Source organism: Phyllostomus discolor, chromosome 5, assembly GCF_004126475.2.
Source record: "Phyllostomus discolor isolate MPI-MPIP mPhyDis1 chromosome 5, mPhyDis1.pri.v3, whole genome shotgun sequence".
Taxonomy (NCBI): domain Eukaryota; kingdom Metazoa; phylum Chordata; class Mammalia; order Chiroptera; family Phyllostomidae; genus Phyllostomus; species Phyllostomus discolor.
Window position 1 is genome coordinate 165,284,770 of NC_040907.2, and position 26,460 is coordinate 165,311,229.

Sequence of the window (26,460 nt, forward strand, 5' to 3'; positions counted from 1 at the left end):
ATTTAATTGTGAGTTAGGTATTTATTAAGCACGTATTATGTGTAAACTCCATTCACTCATTCAACAAATATTTACCGAGCCTCTGTTTTAGCAGGTAAGGTACCGATGCCAGGGATGCAAAGGCGAACAAGACACACCAAGTCCCTGTCCCCATGGGACTGACAGGGGAACGAGGAGATTCTGAGACAGAGGGGTCCCAGCTCAGGATACTTCCCATCTCCCATTAAAATCTCATGAGTCAAGAAATCCCTGAGGACTGGACTTTGTGGCCCAGGCTGCAAGTGGGGGAGGATTCAGAAGGAAGGAAGGGCTGAGCGAGGAGGGCTGGGGTGTGAGACTCAAAGAAGCATCAGAGGATGGACTTACAGAGAAGGGGGTGCCCCCCACCCAGGGATATGGGGAAAGGCACAAAGGTGGGACCGAAACAGCAGCAGCAACGACATAGGCTAATTCTGTCCAAAGACGCGTTCAACACTATTGAGAACACACGCTCCGCCCCTGCGGGGCTCCAGGAGCTATGCGGATGTGGGGATGACTCACACTTGGTTCCTACCATAGAGGGATGTTCACCGAACAAGGAGGACAAGGCAGGTCCATGATGATTTATCACCCCCCCCCCCAAAGTGAGACATTCCATTAGAGGTTCCGAGAAAAACATCAGGGAAGTTCACAAGGAGGTGCATGTCTGGGTTCTTATTACAGTATTTATAGAATCAAATGTTTTTCTACACGTATGGGCATCGATTGAAAATAACTATCTTGTTTCAAAGTGTTTCTCCCTCCCTTTCTCCTAAGTCAATTGGGCAGAGTATGGTAAGCTGTGTTTTCCAGACGTGCAGTGTGCGGCGTAGGAGGTGGAAGTCCTCAGCTTGGGTCAGAAACACAAAAGGCAGGAGGACGTGAACACCTCGTGCATCTCGACCCGTTTCTGCAGCGGGAGGATGGAGCAGAGGGCGCGCACTGGAAGTCCTAGAATTGTCTGTGACCCTTGGCCAGTGCAGTGCCTCCGAGCAGGCAGCTTGGATTTAAAGGGGCAGGAGGCAGGCAGCCTCTGACGGTTCTGGAGAGGGAACAGGACCCCCGTGACAGCCTTTCATTCCCCCTTCTCAAGGCTGGCCGGTAACACTCCCCTCCTCTAAGCCTGTCTGAACCATAACCATCCCTTAAGGTTCACCCCAAATCTTTTCGGACCACAGTTTTTCCCTTCCACTGATTTCATCCCACCAACCTCCCCAGGGAGGGTGCGTCAGACGCCCAGCCAGAACTCTGCTCAGCTCCGGGCAGCTAGTTCAACATCGGCCGGATGAATAAATTCTCGGGACCTGCACAGCTTCGTGGGCATACCCTGAGGTCTTACATCCCTCCCCAGGCGCGCAGGCCAGCACGGGCCGCCCTCGCCATCCGGACGAGCTCTGGGCCGCAAGGAACCAGGGGGTGGGTGGCGCAGGCCCGTGGCCACTGGAACCAGCGCGCCACCCCAGGCTCGTGTCCCGGGTTGGAAGCCGGGACAAACCTTTTCACACTTCTACAAAAAGCGCTCCATGAGATCGTTAACTATTTCCCTATCTGGGAAACACTGCGGAAAGGTGGTGGAAAACGACGCCAGGATAGCAGCACTAGAACAGGCATATCCTTCAAGAAGGATGAAAGAGGAGGGCTCAGGAGCCACTCCCGGCTCGGGCCGCCTGGGTAGGGAGGGTTCCGAGACGCGAAGCCTCGCGAGAACTGGGGTCAGCCGCTCGTTGCGTTGCCTAGCGACGCGAAGGACGCTCGCAGGCCCCCAGCCTAACCCCCGCAGTAGCCTTAAGTCTCCTACCATGGGGGAAGAACGCGGCCGCAGCGGCAGTGAGACCACTAGGGAGCGGCAGAAGCTGAAGCAGCAGGCTCTGGAGTACTACCGGAAGAACGACGTTCCGCGCAGGCTGGAAGAGCTGCTCAACGCCACCTTCTACCTCAAGCCTGCCGACGTCTACGGGCACCTGGTAGGGACCTGGGACAGCACCCGCTTCCATCCGGACCCCGTCCCCCCGCCCGGCGCTGCGGCAACGCGGTGCGCCTGCGCTGCAGAGGCGCGCACGCGCGCCGCTGCCGCAGGGGTTGGGATCCTGGTGCTGCCGAGGGACGATCCTGGAGTGGAGACGCAGAGCGGCCATCTGGGAGCAAGGAAGCTCGAGAAAGTGGTGGACGGGAAGAGCTCGGGGACAGTGGGCTCGAGGTAGATTTGTAGCTACGGCGACGGCTTGGGCCGAACAGGCTTCCTCGCTACCTCTGGGCAGGCCTGTCCCGGCTGCCAGTTGTTCTTTTAAACACAGACCGTGACACCGCGTAGCTTAGCTTACCTATCTTCAGCGGCCTCCTGTTGACCGCGGGATGAACACCTTGGCATTCGCTACACTTCCCCTTCAGCCGACCCCGGAGACTCATACCCAGCCCACTCCCATTGCTTCCAAGTTTCACTCAAATCAAGCCTGGATGCCTGTCCCCACTTGACCAGCTCTTACCTAAACTTGCAGTTCAGATCAAGTCCTGACCGCTGTGCCCTGGGCTAATCATCCTTCTGCGTTCCTAGTTCTTGTAGCATTTTCTCTACATGCATTGTGAGCTCCCGTGGACAGCTGGCGCCTTTTCATATCACCTTCCTTGTTTCTGTGCCCAGTGCGATTTCTGGCACAAACCTTAGCCATAAGCAATGAGCAGTTGAGACAAAGGCAAGCATTTTCTCACTTCCAGATCCGTAGGTACTAGCCAACACCTACCTTCTGGAAGGCAATGTGGTTGGGACTGGTAGGAAATTGCACTGTGGTGGGGTACCCTGACACCACCAAGCGCTGTGTGTAAATGCTGCGAAGAAGCCCTATGTGTTTACAGGGTTCAAAAGCACATCTTGTGGAGACAGCTGGCCCAGAGGATGCTTCAGGAATGTTTATTTTTTTCAGTCATGGCCTATACATCAACAATGGGGATGGCATGGAGGGAGGTGTTCATGGACCTCCTTGGGCTGTGTGCTTTATGTTATTTCACTTAATCCTTAGGACCCCTGTGAAGTAAAAAATTATGATTCACATTTTACAAATAAGAAACTGGCCCAGTGAACTTAAATGATTTTCCCAAGGGGCACAGCGAACAACAGCGAGAAAGCAAAACAGGTCCCTAGGACCTAGCAGAGCGCATGGTCCATGTGGACACTTCAGAACTATTTGTGGAAGGAAAGAGTGAGTGCAAGTCCACTCTCTTTCCACTACTTTCTGCTGGAGGCATTCTTGAAAGTTAACCAGTCTAACCTCGTTTTACAAAGACACTAAGCCCTTATCTCATAGTTACTTAGAGCAAAGGCTAAGACTGGAAACTTGGACTCTGGTTCCCTTGTGCAATGCTCTTCGCAGCCAGGACTTGGATTTGTAAAGCCCTTTGAGAGTTTATATTTAGGTTAGGGACCAAAGCCACTGATATTGAAAAAGGGATCATAGATGAGGTGATACAGAGTTGTACGCTAGCCTGAGGGACAGATCACATACGCTTATTAAAGGATTCAGGGATGGGGAAGATCCCTGTGGGCTGTAGTAGCATCTGCTAAAGTTTGGACTTGGACTTGGAAGGGTGTTTAGGAATTTGAGTTGGCAAAAAAAGCAACCTCCTTTTCATTTCTTATGAGTGCCCTAGTTTTGGCCTGCCTTATTCTCACCGAGCCTTTCCTCCTGTTGAGTCCCTCTTGCGCAGTGCTGCCAGAGTGGTGTTCCAAATCCTGAATCTGACTGTCTTTCTTTTGCTTACTTAAAAACCTCTTGTGGCTCCCTATTGCATTCTGAGTGAGATCAAACCCCTTCCCATGTGTGAGTCATAGTTGCTCCCCTCTGCCTCTGGTTACACCCCCACTCCCTCTACTGCCCCTCCATACAGGCCCACTTCTCCCTACAACCTGAGGTTTTCCACCTTCCTCCCCTTTGCTTATCCCAGTCCCTCTACTGGAAGTTTCTGCACAGGTCTTCTCCCCATTGTCTCCCTGTTGAAATCCTGCACCTCCACCAGGGTTCAGCTCAAGTGCCATTTCTTCATTCTTCTCTTACACATTAGAGGACTCAGATCCTGTGGCCAATAGCAGTACTCTTTATTCCTTCATTATAAAACTCATAAGTGAACGAGTTTGGGACGGGGAATCGGTCAGATCTGGGTTGGATGCTTAGCCCTGCCACTCAGTAGCTGTAATAGGCTGTTATAGCGATGGTCCCCAATGAACTATACCACCGGTGTGAATGGACTTAATGTAAGTCCCTTCTACATTGATTTTGAACGTGGGCTTGTGAGTGACTTGCTTTTATCAACAGCACACTGGCAAGCATGACGCAGAGGCTTGGTTAAGTGCTGGCATATCGAGGCTTGTAGTCTTGGAACGCACCTTAGAATCCAGTCATTATGCTGCTGCCTACGAGGACATCCGGTTCCGCTGCTGGAGGAAGAGGTCGTGTAGAGAGAGACCATGGCTGTTGTGGGGCCGCTAGGACATCCTGCTGTCCCAGCCATCCCGGCTGAGACACCGTGTGAAACCACCTTGGGTACTCTGGGTCCCGTTGAGTCTCAAGATGACTGAATCTGTGAGACTCCAGTCAAAGCATTATTTGCCCAGTTGAGCCCAGCCCGGATGGCAGAGTCATGAGCCTGCTTTGCTTATTAAAGGGCCCAATACCATCTGGTGATAGGGTGGATGAGGAGGGTGGGCCTTCACTTTTTCTTCCTTCTCTCTTAGCTCCTGAGTAGAAACACTATCTTACATTTTTTGTTGTTGTTGTTCAGGCTCCCTGAGTGAGCTTTCTACCTCAGCTTCATTTTTTTTTTTTGGATCACTTCCAAATGGCTTCTGCCTTTCCACATCAGTGACACTGCTATTACTAAGTTTCCCATAATCCTCTTTGAACACAATTCCAGGTGTGAACTGATGGTCAGTGCAATCCAGCCTCTGCATAACTCTTTGCCATCAAAACATCAGATGCCCTGCTGGGAGGAATAAAAACGGGCCCACTTAAGGTTTCTTAAGTTTGAATGCATTGGTGTTCTAGAGACTGGTTGATTTCGGTGTTTTGCACAGAAGGGTAGGGTTAGGGCCAGTGAAAGAGTGACACGGGGCCTTGAAATTAAGAAATCTGTGTGAGTTTCTGCTGAGAGTTTAAAAGACCAATCACCCCACGTACCAGAGACTCAGCGTCCCACTGCAACCAAATCTCAGGGAGTGAGAGTGGGGTACGTCCCACAGAGCTGCGAGACCAATCCTTGCACGAGGAGGACCCTTGGGGAGAAGGTTAGTGGAAACGAGAATCACTGTGAATGACCTTTAAAGATACATTGGATGTGGTATTCTGATTTCCTTTTTTTTTCCCTGTGTTGAAGGCAAACTGCTTTTCTAAACTTGCAAAGCCTCCGACCATATGCAAAGTGGTGGGGAAGACTGTGCTGGATGGACTGGGGCTTCCCACCCTGCAGGTGGAGATGTTCTGCACCGTCCAAAACTTCCACAAGGTACGAGGCAGCTTAAAGGTGTTCTTCGCCCTGTCCTCGCCCCGCTGCTTCCGTTGTCTTCATTGTGGAAAATGAATGTTTTGACATTCAGTGTTTGCGAACTTGACACACACATACAATTTGTAGGTAGACATGTACATAAAACATGATGACTTTATGTTTAAGTGTAATATGGTACAGACAGGACATGCTAACTTGAAGGTAATCCAAGAAGGAAAAAGGAAGAAATGGGGCCAAAATCGTTTTAAAATCCTGACATTATTAATGTGATGGGTTCCATAAATCTATACAGGTTTATAGATTGATATCTTTATATCTATACTCACATAAATTTCAAGATATATAGACTGAATTACATGAAGAAAAATGCATTTTCATAATTTTAATAATTCATCTTCATTGCTACATATTTGTTGTTAGAAATAACTTTGCTACAGTCTCTGGGAGGAGAATAGTTGTGAGTGTGTATCCTTGTAGCTATTTATTGGAGAAACAGTGATAAAAATGAACTTCAGTGTAAGGTTTCTCTAAGAGGATTCTAACAAAGTAATAATTATAAATGTTCCTTGAAGCTGGGTTTCACAGTGTTTCAATGGCTATAAAAATACCTCAAGGAAAATTATGTATTCTCATTTGCCCTTTGGAATTGGTGATAAAATATCCTGCACATGAAAGGCTGGATACATTTGACCTCCCACGTGCTGCGAGAGGCAGAGGCAATGGAGAACGGATGTGTGTGACTTTCAGAGCATATGTTCTGTGGCGATGGCGACCGACTTCGAGGTGCAGGAGAACGCCTTCCCCGAGCTGGCGGAGGGGGAGGAGGCCGGGAGGCTCGACGCCGTCAGCACGGCCATACAGTGGGTCAACGAGACCATCACCCAGGACCTGCAGGGCCTTGAGCCCTCCAGCCAGGCCGAGGTGGACCAGGTGCTCAGGTAAGTCTTCCACCTGGAAAGGCAAGTGTCCGGTATAAGTCACTGTCCGTTCTCTTCCCATTTTGCCTGCCAATCAAAGAGGTCTGGCATACCCTTGGGTACAGTCGGTTAGTCGGTTAAGAAGCATATGCTGAAGCAGCAAAATTTAGCATAACATGTTTTTCTTCTGAAAACTATTATCAACATCTTACTGTATAAGGACTTGCAACCTTTTTTTCATGCACAGAGTTTCTTTTAATTCAGTAAAAAGTTTCTCAGAAATAGAATTAAGGATGGAGACGGCATCCCCTCCCTCTCCCCACCTCCTCACGGGCGCCGGGTTGAGCATCCCGTTTATATGATCACTGTGAATGCACGACACTCGTTTCAGTCCTCCAGACACAACCAGGTCTCCCGCACCTTGCCCGTAGGCTGAGTCTAAAATGTGAAAGCCAAGGGCCTGTTTGCTGGGGCTTTGTGAGTGTTGTTCGGTGCCCAGCTAGGCAGAGGTTAACATTACTTTTCTTTTGCTCCGGTCCAGGGCCACAACCCTCCTGGCCAAATGAAGGTCAACTGGATTCTCTTTCTCTAAGCTTCATCCTTGGCTTAATTGTGCACAACATCATATTTTAACTTGCTTCAGAGTTGGATCACGAGCTTTGTAAAAGCCTTTTTAGAATAGTTTTGGCTCCTGAATGCTATTGCACTTACTCCTTTTTTTGTGTGTCTGTATCTTTTCTGCTGTTATCATCTCCTTAGTCCGCGCCACTCGCCCGCGCCCCCAAGATCTCTGACGTACTTCCTGTTCTGTACATTCCGTCTTCTCTGGAGCTTCCCTCCCCAAACCTCCCCTCTGGACTGGTTCTTCTCCGGGCCTCGTGCAGAGATGCCATCAGACACCCCTTTCCTGTTCTCCTGTTGCCTGCATCCCACATCTTCCTCTTTCTTAACTTGCTGGACTACATCCTTTAAAAGTAAGGATGAGCCCTGGCTGGCGTAGCTCAGTGGATTGAGTGTGGGCTGTGAACCAAAGTGTCGCAGGTTCGATTCCCAGTCAGGGCACATGCCTGGGTTGCAGGCCACGGCCCCCAGCAACTGCACATTGATGTTTCTCTCTCTTTCTCTCTTTCTCCCTCCCTTCCCTCTCTAAAAAGAAATAAATAAATCTTTTTTTAAAAAGTAAGGATGAGAAAGGAATGCATAGCTTTCCAGTGCTTACATGTGTTTAAATGTCAGCACTGTGCTCCCACGGTCGACGGTTTAGCGGAGTACAGAATTCTCATCTAAAATCACTTTCTCTCAGTACTTGAACATCAGTGCCCCGCCACCGTCTGGGTTATTACTAAGCCTAAGGCAAATCAGATTCCCATGTGTTTTTTGGCCTGGTTTTGTCGTTGTGGTTGTTTTTGTTTTTGTTTTGTTTTTTCTTTTTTGGCCTATGGAACTTTTTTTCTCTTTTTATTCTGAGTGGCTGAAATTTTATGTAGACGTACCAAAGTGAGATTTCCCAATTTTTTTTAACTATTCATTTTAAGCCCCGCCCTCCAAAAAAAGAGAAAGGAATCTTTCGAATAGCACTACATATTTCATTGTCTAAAACAGGATCAAAATTACGAGTGGTATTCCTAAATACACCACTGTACAGCCATATTTTCTTGCCATCAGGACATTCTTTGAAAATAAAGTACAAGAAGATAAGGAGAGAAAAGACTTGGAAAAGGGCCTGGAAGACTCAGCAGAGCCCACCCCCGCACCTGTAACGCCAGCGTCACCTCCTCCTCCACCTGCAGCCAAAAAAAAGGGACAAAAGCCAGGTTGGTGGCTTATCATCTCGCAAAATCTTCAGTAACAAACGTGTGAGGGGAAAAAAAGGCTGAAGCTCAGACTGCTTTGTTGCGTCAGAGTCTCTGTGCAAGGGACGTGGGTGGGCTCCCGCCAGGCACCATCCATCCTGCATGCCAGCTCTGTGTTGGGTTGTCGGGGGTTTGCCTCATCCCACCCTCTGTTTCCTTTAAAGGTTTTATTTATTTGCTTTTGGGGAGAGAGGAAGGGAGGGAGGAAGAGTCGGAGAGAAACATCAATATGGGACAGAAACGTCAGTCAGTTGCCTCTTGCACGCCTCTAACCAGGAACCCGGCCCACACCCCAGGCTTGTGCGCTGACCAGGAACTGAACCGGCCGCCCTGTGGTTTGCAGGATGATGCGCCACCCACAGAGCCCCACCCGTCAGTCAGGGCCCGCCCTCCACTGTCTTTGTAAGATAAACATGCTTCTCACTCAGAAGTGAGCACTTACTGAATAAACGAAGTGCACCCAACAGTGGCAATGCCAGAGACAGGGAAGGAGGAAGGGGAGGGTGTACCTTTCACTGTCCCCCAAAATCTCCCCCAGTGCATCAAGAAGCCACTCTGTATTTTAAAGAGGACCAGTATTTTCTTAGTCCTACATAACACATTAATAAAAAAAATTATTTGGAAAACTTCGCTATTTTAAAGCAAATAATCCAAGTTATCTATCATGGCCCTTTGCTCCATGCCTTCCAGCAGCAGATTGCCAACCTCGGTCCCTCTGGTGTGTTAGTTCTGGAGCTGCGGCTAGGGTTGCACCGTGTTCTGTGTGTCTGTCCAACTAGAACACGCTCCTTGAGGGCATGAATCATGTCTTGTTCAATCTAGCGCTGCCAGTGCCTGCCACGATGCCTGGTGCCAACTAAATGCCCACTCAGCGTGGGTTCCATGGAGTAAGAAAGCACCAGAACCCAGAAGGGACCAAAGAGACCGTGGAGACAGTGTCTTATTTCATAGATTTAGATACTGAGGCCTGGGCTGGGGAGGAGAGTGGCCTAAGACGAAACAATCATGTCAGACCAATCTCTTGGGAGGGCGAGGACAGCCGCTACTGAGGTATATGTGGAGACCACCAGTGGATATTCATTTGGGTGTTGCTTTTGACTGGTACAACTTGGAACACAAGAGCAGGGCAGAAGACAGAGGGGGCAGTAATTTGCTAAACACCTACTATGTGCTAGGCGCTTATATCTTTTCCTGCTCATCCCACTTCCTTGACTCAGGCCAACAGCCATGGGGAGGAGGAGGCCAAGAGGGACGCCAGCAATGGGGAGTGGGCTCTGTGGTACCCGGTCAGACTGGGTGGCTGCGCACACAGGCGAGGGGAAGGTGAGAAAGCATTCTGAGTGGATGGCTGGATGTGGAAGGCATTTCTAAAAGAAAAAAAAAAGGCATTGGTTGGGGTCTGGCAAGAAAGATAGTCAGATGTATCTTTATGAAGAGATGTTCAGCATCAAGTTGGGCATGCAAGAATGCTGGTGGCACAGAGAACAACAAAGGATTTGGAATCCAAAGACTGTCCAAATCCTCTCTTCATTCACTGCCTGATAGGTGTGGGGCAGCCCTTTCAGCGTCTCTAAGCCCTAGTTTAGCTCTGTGTGAATGTGGGATAAGGATGCCTGCCCGTATGACTAAAGAAGCTAATGCTGAGTGTGCTAACAAGTTCTCAGAGAGGAAAAACCCACATCCAAGGACCAGTTGAGCACCGGGGAGTGGTGCATGAAATCAAACAGAAAACTGACTCAAGGTCGAGGTGGAAAACATATTCTTCCCAACCTCAGTTGTTCAACCTTTATGCTGGGCCTTCGTATCTGTAAGGGAAGTATTAAAAAAATACAGTTTTCTTAGAGTCAAACTCCCTAAGAGGAGTCTGTTATCAATATTTTTCCCTCCAGCCATGAAGCCTTCTTTTATAGAGAAACCTATCGTGCCTCCCGAGCCCGCCGAACCCGTGCTCTGTGGCAGCATGGCCGTCGGGGCCGTGTCACTGGCGGCGGCCAAAGCCAGCGCCGAGCTGAGCGGCAGTCCTCTGTACTTCAGGATCGCTCTGCTGAAGCGCCAGCAGGTTAGTGCCCCTCGTATCCCACCACAAGGGCCCTGGGCATCTCAGGGTGGGTGAGCCGTGTTTCTCCTCTCCTCTCGCCTTCCCCCTCTTCCAGGAACCGCCAGCCAAGCTGACCATCCCTCTGCTGATGGTCTCTCTGGTCAGCTGTGGGAAGTCATCACCTGGGAAGCTGAATTTAATGAAAGAAGTGATTTGTATACCCCATCCTGGATTAACCGCTAAACAGGTACCTTACCTTCTCTCCAACTGCTTTTGCTTAAAAAAATATATGCTCCATCGCCCACGACAAGTTTTTAGTGTAGGTCCCCGGGGCCCAATGACACCGAGAGAGAGGGAATTAGATACGGAACGAGAAAATGTCTTTTAGGGAATCAGGGAGATGGCAGGAAAGCAGGACCTCCAACAAAAGGGAACACGTTTAGGCCGCCCTAGACCTCCGGGTCATTGCAGCACCGACTCATGCTCGTGATGCCCAGACAAGCCCCTTGCGAGCTGCTCTGTGGGCCTTGGTGCCGCTGGAGGGTTGTACCGGGGCAGCTGAGATGTCTTTATTTCCTGTTCTGTGCACAGCAGCAGCAGCAGCCAGAGGACGCTGGCACTTTCCTAGCAGCCCGTTCTGTTAAGGTACAGCCGCCGGGCCCCAAGACGGCAGATGGCAGGTTGCCTGGCCCTTGAGAGAGGTGTAGTGCCTGTGGATGGACTAGGGAATGAAGGAAGCCTAAATCAAGTTCCTGCTACCTAGTGGTGTGCTAGGCTCTGTGTTGGTTTTCGTGCCCTGAATTGTACTCCTTTGGTCCCTTCGTTGGGCATTCGGGGGGACTCGGTGTTCCTGTTCTGTAGGGGTGTTTTCAGAGAAAGTACAGGGAGCTCTATCCCCTCTCGTAAAACACTGAGTGAGAGAGGCAGTGAAGGCCACAACTTTGAAATCTCAAGATGGTTTGTGACAAAGAATTCTTTTTTGAAAAGAAGAACCATTACCTCCCAGTCTATCCATTGTAGAAGCCCAGGATTTGTGTCCACCAGGTCAAGTTCAGATCCTGGCATCAGGCAGGATCTTCCATGTAGTGAAGGCCCGCTGTGCTGGGGGGTCCCAGGGCACTGGCACACCACTCCTTATCTGTCTGCGTGTGCACATGCCACCATCCCCAGAACACACCTTTCTGCTTTTCGAGCGACAGTGGGTTTGCACCAAGTCAAGCACGACCATGCAGAATCCCTATGTGACCTGCAGCGTCTGCCACAAGAAGGTCCGTCAAGAGACCACAAGACAGAGTGGAGTTAACGTGACCCAACCAGCCGAGCCTGTCGGTTCTGAACGTTGAAGAGCATGAGCAAGGCGGAAGAGCCTCTCGGCCACACGTGACCAAGGGAAAACTGGGGGCTGAGGATTTGCATTTAATCTGATTTTGCAGACCTTGCCAGGGACCTTGCACATATTCTGGGTTAGAAATAGCCATGTGCGGTGTAGGTTTTTAATTTTAAACTTCCAGACTGCAGTTGTGGAAGATCATGTTTATTTTACCTACAGGGTGTGGAGATGCTTATGGAAATCCAGAAACAAATTAACAAAGCAATCGAAACGGTATGTAAAGAGAATGGATGGTATCTGATGGCTGACACTCATATAACTTCTAGTGACCAAATTATACTTGGTTATGGGGTCAAATCAATAGTGTTATTGATGTGCAAAATGTGTTGATGTGCTTTGGGTTTCCCATAGGCGCCCAGCTTAGGCATTCCCTTGTTGGCTGTGGATCCAGCTTATCATGGTGCTTAACGGTCTCATTTTGACTTCTGAGACAGCTGGCTCCACGCAAAGATCACCCCTTAGGATCCATAGAGAGAGAAGATTCGGACCCTAAGATGTGAGAGGCGGTTTGGCACGATGGGTAAGGCACAGGCTCCTGTGTCTGCTTAGAATTCCGGTGTTGGGCAAGCAAGTGCCCTTGGCCAGGCAGCCCTTGAGGAGAAAGTCACAGAGGCAGGACAAGGCAGCTGTACGGGTCCCCAGCTGTCCCGTGGTATCCTACCTACGGCAGTGCACATTGACGTAGCAGGGCTGAGGCCAGGAGAGGCACCCAATCCTTGTCCCTGGTGCTTTTAAAATCATATATATATATAAATTTGCAGAGATTAATACAGAGTTCCCAAATACCCCTCCACCCAGTTTCCCCCAGTGTTAACCTGACACATTACCATAGTATGTTTGTCAAAACCAAGAAACCAAAATGTACATTACTATCAGCTAAACCCTAGACCATACTCAGATTTCACTGGTTTCCCCACTAATGTCCTCTCCCCGTTCCAGGGTCTAGCCCAGGACCCCAACGTTCACGTGGTGGGAGGCATTTGGAAGCACCGGCCGCTCTCCTGGAGAACGGTGGGGGCAGGCCACGCAGTTGACCAGACTGGCTCCAAGCACCGCCTGGGGCCAGCTTCTGGGGCACTTTCAAGGGGCCACCTTCTTTACTGGTGACCAGCCTGTGGAGACCCAGATTTGGACAAGTTAACCCTGACCTTGCACTCTGCTTTGCCCCTCATCAGCTGTGTGGCCCTAGGCCAGCTGCATAATCTCTCTGCCTGGGGGTCCTCGTGTATAAAACGGGTCCGACAAATACCCATCCCCCGGGGAGACTGTGAGGAGTGAGTGAGTGAGTTGAATACAAGTAATGCACTCAGTCCTACCAGTAGGAGGGAGCAGGACGTAATGGTGGAGGAAACCCAGCTTCGAAGATGAGGAAATTCAGGACATTTGAGCTTTCTGCCATCGTCCTGACTTTCAAATAGTGTATTGCTTTTTGATTATATAAGTAGCTCATGAATGTTCTTGTGAAAATTCACATGCTGCTAGAGGTAGCCACCCCTGCCACCAGGTCCCCACTCCCTACCGGCTACCACCCTCAGTCCCCGAGTCCCTTTGCCAGAGGTGAGCACCTTAAAAATTCAGTGCATGGCCTTTCAGTCTTTTTTTTTTTTACCTTTTCTTTTGTATTTATACACCTTAAACAGACAGATACACACACAAATACATGAGGGAGAAACACAAAAAACCCGGGATTATCTTCTGGAGGGTGAGCCCCTTGTAGTACAGGCTTCCCCCGCTAGACAAGTGTTCTAGGAACCCATCTGTGTCCGTGTACCAGCTGGCGTCGTTGTGAGAGGCTGCATTCTGCTTCAGTGAATTTTTTTGAAGACGCTTTCAACGCATTTGCCCATTTCACGATGGGTGATTGATGAGCACACCTGCCCACACTGCACTGAGTGCTTAGCAGTTTTTGACCAAAAAGTGGTATGACTCCCCATGCCCCACCCTCCCTATTCACCTGATCCCCCCCACCCCCCTGAGTGACTTGTTTCCCTGGGTGAAAGAAGTCCTCTAAGGGACTCATTCTGCTGATGTGAAAGAGATGAAACAAAAAATGGCAGAAGCACTTGAAATCAATGAGTTCAAAACTGTTTTGAAACAACAAAAAAAGTCTCAATAGGTGTATCGCTCCAACGGAGTGTACTCTGAAGGTGACTAAAGTTTAAACATGTAAGCATACACAATGTTTATAAATAAACTCCAAGGTTTTTTTTAGTCCTCCCTCATATATAGTGTTTTTGTGTTTAAAGTAATATAAAAATTTGGAACAAATTGCTGCAAATTGCTTTCTTGGCCCTTTTCATGGAGGGTTCATCTTTCACTGACATCCAGGAATTTTTTGTACTGTATAATAAAGGCTTTGATTCTGTTACACATATTTTCCTCTGTCATGCTGCCCACCTCTTAACTGCACGTTATGGAGTCACAGGGATTTTTTTCTTTGTAAATTTCGACAGTAAAATGCATTCGCGTGCTCTTGTGAGGCAGCGGTTCTCAACGGGGAGTGACGTTGCCGGAGGGACGTTTGACAATGCCTGGAGACATTTGCGTTGTCCCAGCCTGCAGCGAGGGCTCTCCTGGCACCTTGGAAGCTGAGGCCAAGAATGCTGCTAAACATGGGCAGTGCACTAGGCAAGCCCCCAGAGCAAAGGGTCACCGGCCGGAAGGATCCCTAGGGCAGAGGCTGGAAACCCCGCCCAAAGGCTATCACTGTGGCTCTCGGGTTCCTAAGCCCACACTTCCTTGGCCCTGGGCCCCGCACACGCTTCTCTTCACCCAGGGAGTTCAGCAGTCCCGTGTGTGCCGTCCGAGTGCCAGCTTCTCCAGAGCCCCCTTCCCTGACTCGTGTACACCGACGTCTCCGTGCTCTGCTCTCGCCTTCCCACCCCATCCTCCCTGCTTATGTCCCGCGTCGCCACGGCTGCCTGCCTGGGTCACCGCTCCCTGAGGCAGCGTCAGCCTGGTTCACCATGGACTCCCCACTGCCCGGCACACAGAGGCGCCCCTGTGTCATTGTGGCCAGGGGGTAGGAAGCACGCCTGACTCCACAGTGGAAAGGGCAGGGTGACTGTATTTGCACATACTTGAGGGTGAGCCATGCTGATTCTTCACAAATGTGACCCGGCTTAGAGAGCGGGTCAGCGCTGGGCACGAAAGTGCATCCTTATCAAAACCCCCGAATTCTGGGAACGTCTCTTTGGGAAACGTCTTTGCTTTTAATCTCAAGTGCCTTGGCACTCACCAGATAGATTCACCAGAGGTAATGATCTTGAGCTGTTTCCAAAAGTCAAATCCACCCCACTGGTGAAAGAGTTTGTACCTTGAGAATATCCGAAACAATGTGCTGAGCCTCTGAAAGCAAATCTCACAGTATTCTTATCCCTTAAGGGCAAGGAGGGGACGCTGTAAGGGTGAATACTACTTTATTTACGTGGCTAGAAGTGCGTGAACACGTGTATACATACCCCATGTACACGTGATTGAAGGGAGAAGGTAAGGATGAACTAACGGGGACGGGAGCCTGAATTCAGGAAAGGGCTCGGGGTTTATAAAAGCAGGGAGTGGCTGGCATGATCCGTGTGTGTGTGTGTGCGCGCGTGTGCAAGCGCCAGAGCAGCGGGCAGATCCGAGGACCTGAGCTTTGCCTGCCGCTCACAGACACGCATGAGCACTCCACGTGTCTCTGTCTTCTGTCCCACAGCCGCCTCCTCAGAAAGCAGAGCCGAAGAAAGGGCATAACGAAGGCAAAAGAGGTCAAGTAAGTGTATGTGTTTGTTCACCACGCTTGTATAGGACACAATTCATCGGTGTATTCCCTGCGCCTTTGTCTCTCCTGCAGTCATTTCGTTCCAGGACCAGGGCTGCCATACGTAAGTGGCGGGTCTGCTCCAAGAGCACTAAACCAGGCAGCTCAAGAGCTGGAACAGCACCCAGCCGCTGCCTGTCTGCCTGCAGGCTGCCAGGCCATCTCTGCCTGTAGCTGTCGGGCCAGCTGAAATCTCAGAGGGCTCAGAGAAGCATTCACGAGCAGTAAGGTTGCATTTGAAACCCTTCGGTAAAGTGTCGGGGAAGCTGAATCTCTCTGCTAACTAGATGAAAGGCATATAGGATGTTTTCGATTTTGATTTTACTCTGCCAAAGAGAGGAAGAAAAGGCACAAAAAGACGGCCACCCCTTACAGCTGGTCCCCACGGGCACCGAGGCACCATTTCCAGTGAAATGCTCCCAGACCTCGGGTTTTGCCAGGAGAGTCAGGTGCACGGTTCTGGCGACAACTGGCCTCGCGAGACAAGCTGAACCTGGTCAGTGGGTCATTTTGGTGATTGTGGGTGCTCTGAACCCAAAAATTTCCCCAACTCTTCTGTCATTGAATGGGAGGTCCCTCTCATTGACATTAAAAACGTTGGATGGTTCTTATAATCAACTAGTGTTATCTCCAGTGAAAAGGGGATATTTGTATCTAGGTTCACATTTGCTCTTGATGCTGGTACACACACACACACACACACACACACGCGTGCCCTCAGCATTACTGATGTTACTTCAACTTGTCATAACTGCATAGTGGCAATGTATGGCAAAGGCACGTCAAGGCTGACCTTGGAAGAGAAGCATGTGGCTGCCTTTTCCTGGGGTCACTTGAGTCCTCAAATCTTCCCCTGAAATCCATCCTCAGTGATGCATCCTTCCAGCTGAAGGCTTCAATCCCTTTCAAAACAAAAACTTCCTGAAGGAAGGCTGCCTTTTAAGTTTTTTAAGCTATATTCTGCTAAAGGAAAATGGAACATAGGGAAGAGCAGGATTGGAGAGAGAGGACAGAATTAGGGGCAGGCAGCACAGGCGTTTCCAGGGGCACAGCTGGGAGGTGCACCGGCCTGGTGGCGGCGGCTCAGGCCAGCCCCCCGTGCAGCGGGGGAGCCAGCCAAGGGACAACAGCAGCACACTGCGGACAGACAGGGGTGTTCTCCAGGCCAAGCTGGAAAACCTCGTCAAGTAAAAGAAGACAAGAAAATTATCCCCAGACACTGCAGGGCAGTCAGATGCCAAAGGTCACGCAGGGCTGAGTGGGACCGAGATGCAGGGTTAACGAAGGATCGGAGGAACACATCCTCGCAGAGTTGTGTCTGGTTCTGACAGGCACCGCCGGGCCCAGGGGACTCCAAGGCCAGCCGTGTGTGGCACTCACGCTCCCTGTCTTCCTTGGATCCCGCAGCAGCTGATCACCGGCAAGATGTCCCACCTCGGCTGTTTGACCATCACGTCCGACACCATAGAGCAGCCCCTGCTCCTCATACAGGGAATCTGCGAGAACCTGGGGCTGAAAATGGGAATGAACCTGCACCTGGCCATCAACTGCGCCGCACAGGACCTGATGGACTACGTGAGTTTTGGCTCCAGAACACTGGCTCGTGTCGCTGAGGCCCCATTTTTTTTTTTTAAAGATTTTACTTATTCATTTTTAGAGAGGGAAGGGAGGGGGAGAGAGAGAGAGAGACAAATATCAATGTGCAGTTGCTGGGGGCCATGGCCTGCAACCCAGGCATGTGCCCTGACTGGGAATCGAACCTGCGACACTTTGGTTCGTAGCCAGTGCTCAATCCACTGAGCTATGCCAGCCAGGGTGAAGTCCCATTATTTTGAAATTAAAACTCAAAAGAAGAGTGTGCCTGTACATTTTCCAAACACATCCTGTTTGTTTGTTAAGTTTTTGGGGCATCAAAATGTAAGTGGAGTTTAAAAAGCCAAGTTAGTTAATGCCTAGAGAATAATGTAACTATAGACACAAATTTAGAAATCAAGTGCTTGCTTCCACACTCGATGCCTTGGAGGCGGGCCAGACTTTAAAGAAAGGGGGTCGCACTAGAGTTCTGTCAAGACCGCACTGTCACTGCTAGAACTTGCATGCTACCTGAGAAAAGAGAGCCTTCCCATGAACCACTTTACCTTTCATATTGCTTGTTAGCATCTCAAAAGCCTAGTCCTACTTTCAAATTTTAGGATATTCACTGTAGAAGAAACAAGCTATTTGCTCCTTGTGAGTTGAAAGATGGTGGGTTCTCGCATGTAGGCAGGTCTGCATTGCTGCTGTCTGTTTTGTGAACTTGTATTGTTGCCCATCTGCCTAAGCAGCCAGGTGTCTGGCCCCACGTCAGTAAGGAAGAAATTATTCCTCTCCTACTCTGTACTCAACGTTTTTGTGCAGAGAACTTCATCCGAAGTCAGTGGGAAGAGCTCTATGGGGTAGAAGGGAATGGTGACTGAATTTCCCCAGGTCAACAAGTAGCAGATGTTAAAAGTGAAATGTAGCCCTGGCTGGTGTTGCATAGTGGATTGAGCACTGGGCTGCAAATCAGAGCGTTGCCGGTTCGATTCCCAGTCACAGCGCATGCCTGGGTTGTGGGCCAGGCCCCCCCAGTGGGGGGCAGGGGGAAGGGTGAGAGGCAACCACATATTGATGTTTCTCTCCCTCTCATTCTTTCTCCCTTCCCCTCTGTCTATACATAAATAAAAATCTTTTTTAAAAAGTAAAATGCATAGATTTACCATGTGAATGTGGCCTGGAAATAATCTGGTTACAACCTTCTGTACAAAATGAGTGGAAATGGTCTGGAATCGCATTTTTAACACTGAGTGTTAACATTGAGGATAACACTCGTGTATCCTCAAATATCTCCCTTCCTCCTCCCAGAACAAAGGGAAGTACGAAGTGGTGACGGGAATGTACAAAAACGCCACCGAGATGATTGACCTGTACGTGGACCTGATCAACAAGTTCCCTTCCATTGTTGCCTTGATCGATCCCTTCAGGAAAGAGGTAACAGGATTCACCTTGAATCTGATGACAAAACACAGAATAAAATCTCATTCTCTTGGACCTGTCATTTGAAATGTGTTGTAACTTGGGCTGGGCCTGAGTTGCTTTATTTCAGCATTTGAGAAAAGGCACTTACTAAGCAAATGAAGAGCAGAAACACAATTACCTAGGGGTGTTGCCTGCCCACAGAATGAAACCAGCCGTTCCAAGCACGCCAGGAGTACCTGTGTGTTTGTAAGCAGCTGCATGGACGGAGGCCCGGCCCGCTGTGCTAGCAGGTGCTTCGACAGGTTAACCACGTATCTAGTGCTCATGGAAACGACCTCAGCGAGGCCAAACCTTTTTCAGCCTAAACCCAGTTACTACGTATGCAGAAAAGTAACAAAAGCCGTATTTTTAAAAGGTTTGAGATTTTTTTAAAGATTTTATTTATTTTTTATTTTCAGAGAGGGAAGGGAGGGAGAAAGAGAGAGAGAGAAACATCAGTGTGCAGTTGCTGGGGGCCATGGCCTACAACCCAGGCATGTGCCCTGACTGGGAATCGAACCTGTGACACTTTGGTTCGCAGCCCGGGCTCAATCCACTGAGCTATGCCAGCCAGGGCTTAGGTTTGAGATTTTTTAAAAAATCCAATCAAACGAATGTCCAACAAGGGGTGTTTATTTGCCACAGAAGACCACTTCTCTTCCCAACCCGCTTAAGCAGCAAAACTTAAATTCTTGGTTTTATGAATTCAGGAACCACTGGATACATTGAAGAGATACCTTCTCTGAGATAGCAACTTGCATTTGGGGGGCAAGGAGACTGCCGGATCTGGTTGGGAGCCCCAGCATCTTTCCCTTCACAGCCGGGCTCTATGCCAGCATTTTCAGGAGACGCAGACTGAGCTCAGCCCTTTGATGTGTCCGGACACGCCTTCTGACGCCGGCCCTGCAGCTGTGACTGCAGCCCCTCCGGGTGTGATGAGGGCACCTGTGCGATCTGTTCTAACGAGCTCTTGGTTGAAATCTGCTGAATGGCTGGGAAGACTTTGAATTCAGTTATTTTCCTTAAATAGGAAGCATTTCATTTCATACAGTGGTCTCACCAATACAAAATAAGGGTGTTGAGAATGAGGGCCTAGGGCCCTTGTGGGTTTATTGCTTTTAGTTGTGTATTTGTCACAAGGAACAGTAAAACCTTCTCCCCCACCGATCTTGAGCAGCATTATGGATAATACGGTGGGTGAGGAAAGCCTGGGTTTGAGGAACTTCAGGGTCAATGTGGAGAATAGCATCCAATGAGCATAAACATTTTATTCACTAAGCCTTCAACCTGAAATTCACTTTAAGTTTTGGTTCTAAGAAGCTTGTTTATTTGTGTGGCTGTGGTATGGGCGTCATGCAGCTGCGGATGCAAAAGAAAACTGTGTTATCTCAGAAAGGTGTATAACTTTGATTATGTGCTATATGATTTGTGTTGTTTTGTGACATTATAATGATCAGTTCTTACGTATCTACCCAGGACTCTGAGCAGTGGGAGGGCCTCTATAATGCCATTGGTTCCCGGTGTTACATCATCTCAGGAAGTGCCTCCAAAAGCATCTCCAGACTCCTGGAGGACGGGAGCATCCGCAGCCCCAAGTCCACTGGGCTGATCATCAAACACACAAATCAAACTACAATGTCGGACTTGGTGGAAATAACCAATCTCATCCACAGTGAGTAACAGCAGAGATCTGAAGGGCTCATAATGAACTTGGTTATACAAGAAGCCCAAAATATGCACTATGTCAGTTCATCAAAAGCACAGAATACACCGTGGAAGAAAATAAAAAACAAACCACACACCACCGATGTGATTTGGTGCTGGAAGACAACATGCAGCTCACTTGTTCACTTCACGACACTCCAGCATCAGCCCCAGTCCAGGGGGGCAGCCGCCAAGGTGTGGCCAAGGCCGCTGCCCCGTCCACTTCACGCAACACCGCAGCAGCCCCACTTGCCCGCACTGCCTCTCTCATTCCTCAACAGTTTCAAACTCGTTACCGCCTTGAGGTCTTTCCATATACTGTTCCCTCAGCCTAGAATGCTTTGCCCTGTACTGTTTACCTGGCTAACTACTCCTGATCCTTCAGGTCTTCTTGCCCGAAATGAAACTTCTTCAGATATAGAGGGTGGGACAAAAATAGGTTTACAGTTGTGAGTACATGAAACACAGTTTATTCTTGTATTATTATTATTTATTATTATTTTCCATGCAAATAACTGTAAACCTCCTTTTGTCCTACCTTGTCCATGCCTTCCCTGACTTCCTCCACCCCTAACTGGTTGCTCTGAACCTTTCTTGTAGCAGCTCGTATCTTCTCTTTGCAGTACTGGCCGCACTTGTCTAATGATTTATCGCCTGCTGCCTCTCTCTAGACTGTAAGCTTCCCTGAGTTCATGGGAGCCTCGTTCACTTACACAAGGCACAGAAACGTTAGTATCAGGAACTAGACAGAAGGCTAGTCTCAGGCCTGGAGCAGGTGCCCGAGGATGGAACGAATGGCCGTGGTCCCCAGTCGGGGGCCCGGCACTCAGCAATCACCCTGTTTTTCCCTCCAGGTCGTGGCTGTAGTTCCTGCCGCCCGCGCACACGCGCACGCACACACACACACACACACACACACACACACACACACCTGGCACTCTGGGAACTATACTGGTCCCTGGTCTTTGTAGGCTCGTAAATCTCAGGAGGTTCTGCGATGCTCAGATGATTAAATATTTCCAATGCTGCTCCCCTAATAGGTAAACATTCAGAATGGCAGGTTCCTTCGAGCGGAATTCCACGCAAGGAATTGTGAAGCCCGTTGTGAACACGGAAGGAACTGAATCGTGTCTTACAGCTATGGTCCTAAAAATGTGTCACTCTAATCTGAGCATTTCTCCCCTTTGGTGGTAATAATGGTGAACTTTACAATTTATCGTCTCTTAAATGTGATGAAATGTGGCATTCACGTGGTATTCAGCATCTCAGCTCATGGAAAGGGCTAAACAGATGAAACCAGGGTAACACACAAATGCAAATGTTTGGGTTAGAATTCTTAGGTGGTCAAATAACTGACTCCCCACGGGAAAGTTTTAAATGTCTGGACATTTTTAATGTTGACGCAGCGGCTCCTATATCTGCCGCTCCTGGTTTCCGTGCTGCTGACACCTGAAAAGAGCCCCCTGCTCGCAGGTACGAGGCAGGTCACCGTGTTCGGAAGCACAGCAGGAGAGTGCCTTGACGACAGCATCGCCGATCTGGTAAGTGCTGGAGGCTGGCCAGTTGCCAATTGCCAAAACACTGCTTTCATCACGAACTGGTATCTCAGAGAAATGTGGTCTTTGGCAGAGAAAGTTATGTAACCTTTTATGAAACAGACTTGCTTCCTCCCAGACAGCTCTGTTTTGCAAAGAGCTCATCTTTGGACTTCTAAAAAAAAAAAAAAAAACCAGAAAAATTGAAGTCCTGGGAAAAAATGACGAGCACCCTTCAAGGACAGGGGTGTGCACCTGCAACCTCACCTCCTAAAACGAAGGGAGTAAAGCCAGAATGTTCTCAGGTGCAATCGGCACGCCTGTGTGGCTAGGAAAGCATCTGGTGTAGACTCACTTTACCTCTCTGCCGCTGACGCCCTCCGCTTTAAGCAGGCCACTTTAGCTGTGTAAAGACAAGACACTAGATTTGAGAGAAACACCAAAACAGCACACAGTGACAGTTCCTTCTGGCAAAATGTGACTCTTCCACTGATAAGTTGTTCTCCCCTCTTAAGGCTGTGGGACTGGGTGTCCGGTTTCTCAAGTTGGGAGGTCTTTCCCGTGGCGAGCGGGTGACTAAGTACAACCGCGTTTTCACTATAGAGGAGGAGCTTGTCCGGAGCGGAATTCTGGGTACGTGCGGCTTGCTGGCTTGGCCTGGAATAAGAGAACAAGGATGGGCAGAGGGCGAGCACAAGTCCCCCGGCAGGAGGGCGGAGGGCTCTGAGGACTGTAAATAAGTGCTGACGAACCAGGATGGCACTTGCCACGATGTATATTGTTTTCTGAATGGATTGCCTACTCACCGGAATGTTTAAAACTGTTGCTGTTCTTCTTGATAAACGGGCTGCGTGATGCTTTTCAGTAGAACGAATTGATTGGCATCTCCAAGCCCACCTTTTGTTATGGTCCGAACTAGAGCTAAAGTTGCTCTGCGCAGCCGGTGCAGGTTAAAGGCAGATTTTTCCTGATGGTGCTTGGACACATCTCCTTTTGCTTACAAGTAGGCAGCCTGTTCATGTCCATGTTGTCCTCTGGGAAGGCCATGGTCTCAGGAGAAATGAACCCATCACTTCTGGCCTCAAGCCTTTGTAAGTCTGCATGGGTCGAGTTGCCTTGTGTATTGGCTGACTGGAGAAAAACACCCCAAACGAGTCATTTCACTTTTTCTATTACCGATGGGGATGGCCAAAAAGTAGGTATGTAGCATGCAGAGACATTGAATTGTTACTGTTTTTTGTAATTCTAAAATAATTTTGTGTTTTAACTTTTTTAAAGATTGTATTTATTTTTAGAGAGGGGAAGAGAGGGACAAAGAGAGGGAGAGAAACATCGTTGTGTGAGAGAGAAACAGTTGCCTCTCGCACGCCCTCAACTGGGGACCTGGCCGGCAACCCAGGCATGTGCCCTGACTGGGAATCGAACCGGCGACCTTTTGGTTTGCAGGCCGGCACTCCATCCATTCAGCCACACCAGCCAGGGCCTATTTTGTATTTTAAGATAGAACAAATGACTTTATATACTGAAAAACAGTGTATGTTATTTAAGTAGTGCGGATAATTAAAACACGAAATGTCCTTGGATGCTCAAGTCCATGAAACGAGATGGGTGTGCCCTAGATGTAAGGTGGAGCAATGACAGGAAGGAGGCGGTCCTGCTTTACGACTCAACACCCGCGTTCAAGAGGAAAAAATGGGACCAGTGGAAACTGCGACTAAAATAATTTGTTATGTTTAACACATGTAATGATCTTGAAACACCCCAAGATTCACAGAAAATAGATATAATTGGGAGACTTTCTAAGCCACATGAGTCAGGTAATGGAGGTCAAAAGTGGCTTTGCGTTGTTTGGTGTGTGACACAAGGCTTGTTTTTCAAACAGGCACAATTATATTCTTCCTACACATCGCCCGATGACTTTTTCACGCCCTACTGACTTACGGAACCTTAGGTCCCTTAAACGACTCGCCACATTCCCAGCCAGACTTCCCACAAGGGGAACAGCTGCTTCAGGGCACCAACAAGGACTCCAGTAGCCGGAGAACAGCCCCTCCCCGGTGACCATGCAGGCCCCTGAGCATTCTGGGACGGATGGATGGATGGATGAGAATCCCTCTGACATGGGCAGGGGACCATAAATGTTCAGGGGACCCAGAGCTGGAGAAACAAATCTGTCCACCGAGAGACTGAGTAGAAATCTTGGCAAAAGCTAAGCTAATCAAACACTGTCACTAGCTACAGGGACCTGACTGGGCCAGTCTAACCGGCCGTCACTGACCTGGGCAGAGTTAGCAGGCAACGGTTTATATTCACATCGAGTGCTGGCCTTTCCTCTGGTCCCCCTTCCTCCTCTTGGCCTTTTCGGCTAAGCCGCTGCCCACAGTCCGCTGCACACCACATGCTCCAGAAGGCTGCCCCGGGGTGCGGTGCAAACTGAAAAAACAAGTAGTGCCCATTTGATGTGTCACCAGAACAGGCCCGGTTTTAAACGGTTCTAGAACCCTTTCTCAGGGTGACACGACACCTCCGGACGGTTCTGAGGACGGCCTTCCTGACGCCACGTAACATCCGACTGTTGTTGTTTCCGACAGGTTTCAACGAAGAACTCGTCTTTTCTCAAGTGAGCAAGGAAGACAGGAAGGCCGCCAAGGCTGGCGAGTGGCCTGAGCCCTGCGTCCCCGAGGAGGCCGTATAGGAACTGGCCACCCCGAGAGCGCCCTCGGCACGGGGCTGTGCGCACCCCACTTCACGGCCACGGCACTGGACTGGTCTGCAGCATGCCCTCTTCCCACTGGTTGCGTGCCAAATGTCGCTAACCCGTGTGCCGTCTTTCCCTCACCGTTTGGTAAAATACACAGATAGTATTTCTGCCTGAAACTATCCCTGTGGACTCTGTCTTACCAGCCGTCACCTTGCCACGGAGGTCGTGTTTGCGCACTGGCTCTGCTGTCCCTGAATGGGGAGCCTGGGGCAGGGCGTCACCTAGGAACAGAGTCCAGAGCTTTTGTTGCCAAATGCACACTCAGTTCAAACGCCGTGCACTTGACAAAGGAAGACATCTCGGAAGACAAAACCCTTCACACGAGGAGCTCTCGGTGCCAGGGGCAGGTGCACACCTGTGTGTATCTTACGCCCCGAGCGAGAAAGCACAGGCGGTGTCGTAGCCGGTGTCGTAGCCGGCCTCGTGCAGGAGGGAGAGCGCCTCACTGTTCTCTGTGCAGCCCATGGCTCCCGCGTGCTTCCCGGCCCCGAGCCCCCTTCACCCCGATGCCCTCCTCTTTCTCACTTTCAGTTTTTCTTATATTATCTGTATCTCTGAGTCTCTCCTGTCGGTCGTTTTTGGAACGGGAGTCAGTGTAAGTGAATAAACACATGCATGGACAGATAAACATTCTTAAAGGAACCAAACGCTCCATTATTTCGATCACAGCACCTAACAGGTGATTGACGGCCATGCGACATACAGGCTGACGGAACTGCCTCTTCCGTAAGGGGACCGAGGCCGTGGCCATGGCAGGGGGGTAACAGAGGTGAACGCAGTCCAGTCCCACACCTGTAGATGACTTATTGCCCGCTGCTGTGCACGTTCAGATTCTCTGCCAAAACCAAGTGATCGTTTGCTCTTCCCAAAACTTACATAAAGTGCTGTCTAGTGACTACGGGAGAGTTGGCTCAGTGTAGAGTTCTGATATATTCTCCTCGTTTTTACCAAACACACGGAGGACCTCTCCTTTTGAAGAGTCCTAACGGGGAAATGTAACGGTCTTAGGGAAGAGCCCGGGCCTTACCCTCGGGGCAGTGACCTAAAACCGGCCCAGGGGCCGAGTCCCTCAGAGCACAGGGCCGGCGAGCCGGCCGGTCTCGCCCCCAGCTGGGAGAGCGGTGTCGTTTGTGGCTGCCACTGTCTCCCCTGACGCTCGGAGCACCTGGAAGGAAAACCCATTTTAAAGGCAGGAGGGGCGGACTGGGTGTTCACACAGCCTTTGCAGGTATACATGTATGTACACGCACACGAGACATGGGAGGTACGTGAAACAGGGAGCTACGTCCGACTAACCGAGGAGGTCAGTCATGACCTCGGCAGGATTGGCACTTCCATTTCAACACAGAGCACGGCCCACTCGCCTGTGCCTCACTCGAGGAGTAGGGTCAGCAGTGGGCAGGTAGCATTTTAATTTGAAATGTTTAAGTGATAAAAGGTGCTGTTTGTGTTTTCTCTCTGTGTTACATGATGGGCATAAATACATAACACGTGATGGGCATAACACATAAATATCATATGAAAGACATGAGCCATAAATGAGCTGAGAGAGATGAGTGACACCCCGTTTGCGGAGACAACAGCCCTCGGGTAAGGGCTGCCTGGTGACCTGCCAAGGTCAGTGCTGATGACGGCCGGCCGCCCACTCTCTCTCACAACCTATTTCCACGTAAGGGACAGTCGTCCCAGGATCAAAGCGACGGCACACGTAGAATGTGCATTTAGAAAAATTGTCCAAACTGTTTTTTTAGGATTCCGCTATCTGGGATAGCAACCGAAAAACTTTCTGGAAAGATAATTAACGGCGATCCCTACCGGTACCACTCCGTTCCCAACGTCCCACTGGTGATGAAGCAGGGGAGGACGGAGGCTTCCTGGTGGGCGGCCAGAAACAGGACACCCGGCCTTTCACCCAG

At 49.7% G+C, this 26,460-nt stretch overlaps 2 protein-coding genes across 3 annotated transcripts in view; one reads left to right on the forward strand and one right to left on the reverse strand.

Annotated features, from left to right (window-relative positions):
- The window catches only part of HSPA12A (heat shock protein family A (Hsp70) member 12A), a 132,495-nt gene extending 130,552 nt beyond the window's left edge, over positions 1-1,943 (reverse strand). Inside the window, exon 1 of one of the 2 annotated variants that reach the window (XM_036027368.1) lies at positions 1,817-1,943. In XM_036027368.1, coding sequence (XP_035883261.1) covers positions 1,817-1,819 — 3 coding nt within the window. In that variant the 5' untranslated portion in view covers positions 1,820-1,943. The remainder of the gene's footprint in view (positions 1-1,816) is intronic. The other variant, XM_028513593.2, reaches the window with a different exon arrangement.
- ENO4 (enolase 4) lies at positions 1,306-24,944 on the forward strand. Its single transcript, XM_028513596.2, has 14 exons — positions 1,306-1,982; positions 5,380-5,508; positions 6,256-6,446; positions 8,091-8,239; positions 10,168-10,337; positions 10,432-10,563; positions 11,866-11,919; positions 15,404-15,460; positions 16,916-17,083; positions 18,392-18,517; positions 20,021-20,216; positions 21,722-21,789; positions 22,299-22,416; positions 24,375-24,944. Exons 1-14 carry the CDS (start codon positions 1,542-1,544, stop codon positions 24,476-24,478), a joined length of 2,103 nt encoding a protein of 700 aa, XP_028369397.2. The 5' UTR covers positions 1,306-1,541; the 3' UTR covers positions 24,479-24,944.
- Positions 24,945-26,460: the final 1,516 nt, after the last annotated feature.

Excerpts from the sequence above, each read along its gene's own strand:
- ENO4 (XM_028513596.2), top strand. The coding sequence starts at position 1,542 with ATGAGATCGTTAACTATTTCCCTATCTGGGAAACACTGCGGAAAGGTG. Across the intron at positions 6,447-8,090 it reads GAGGTGGACCAGGTGCTCAG|GACATTCTTTGAAAATAAAG; the intron begins GTAAGTCTTCCA and ends TCTTGCCATCAG. Across the intron at positions 15,461-16,915 it reads ACGAAGGCAAAAGAGGTCAA|CAGCTGATCACCGGCAAGAT; the intron begins GTAAGTGTATGT and ends TGGATCCCGCAG.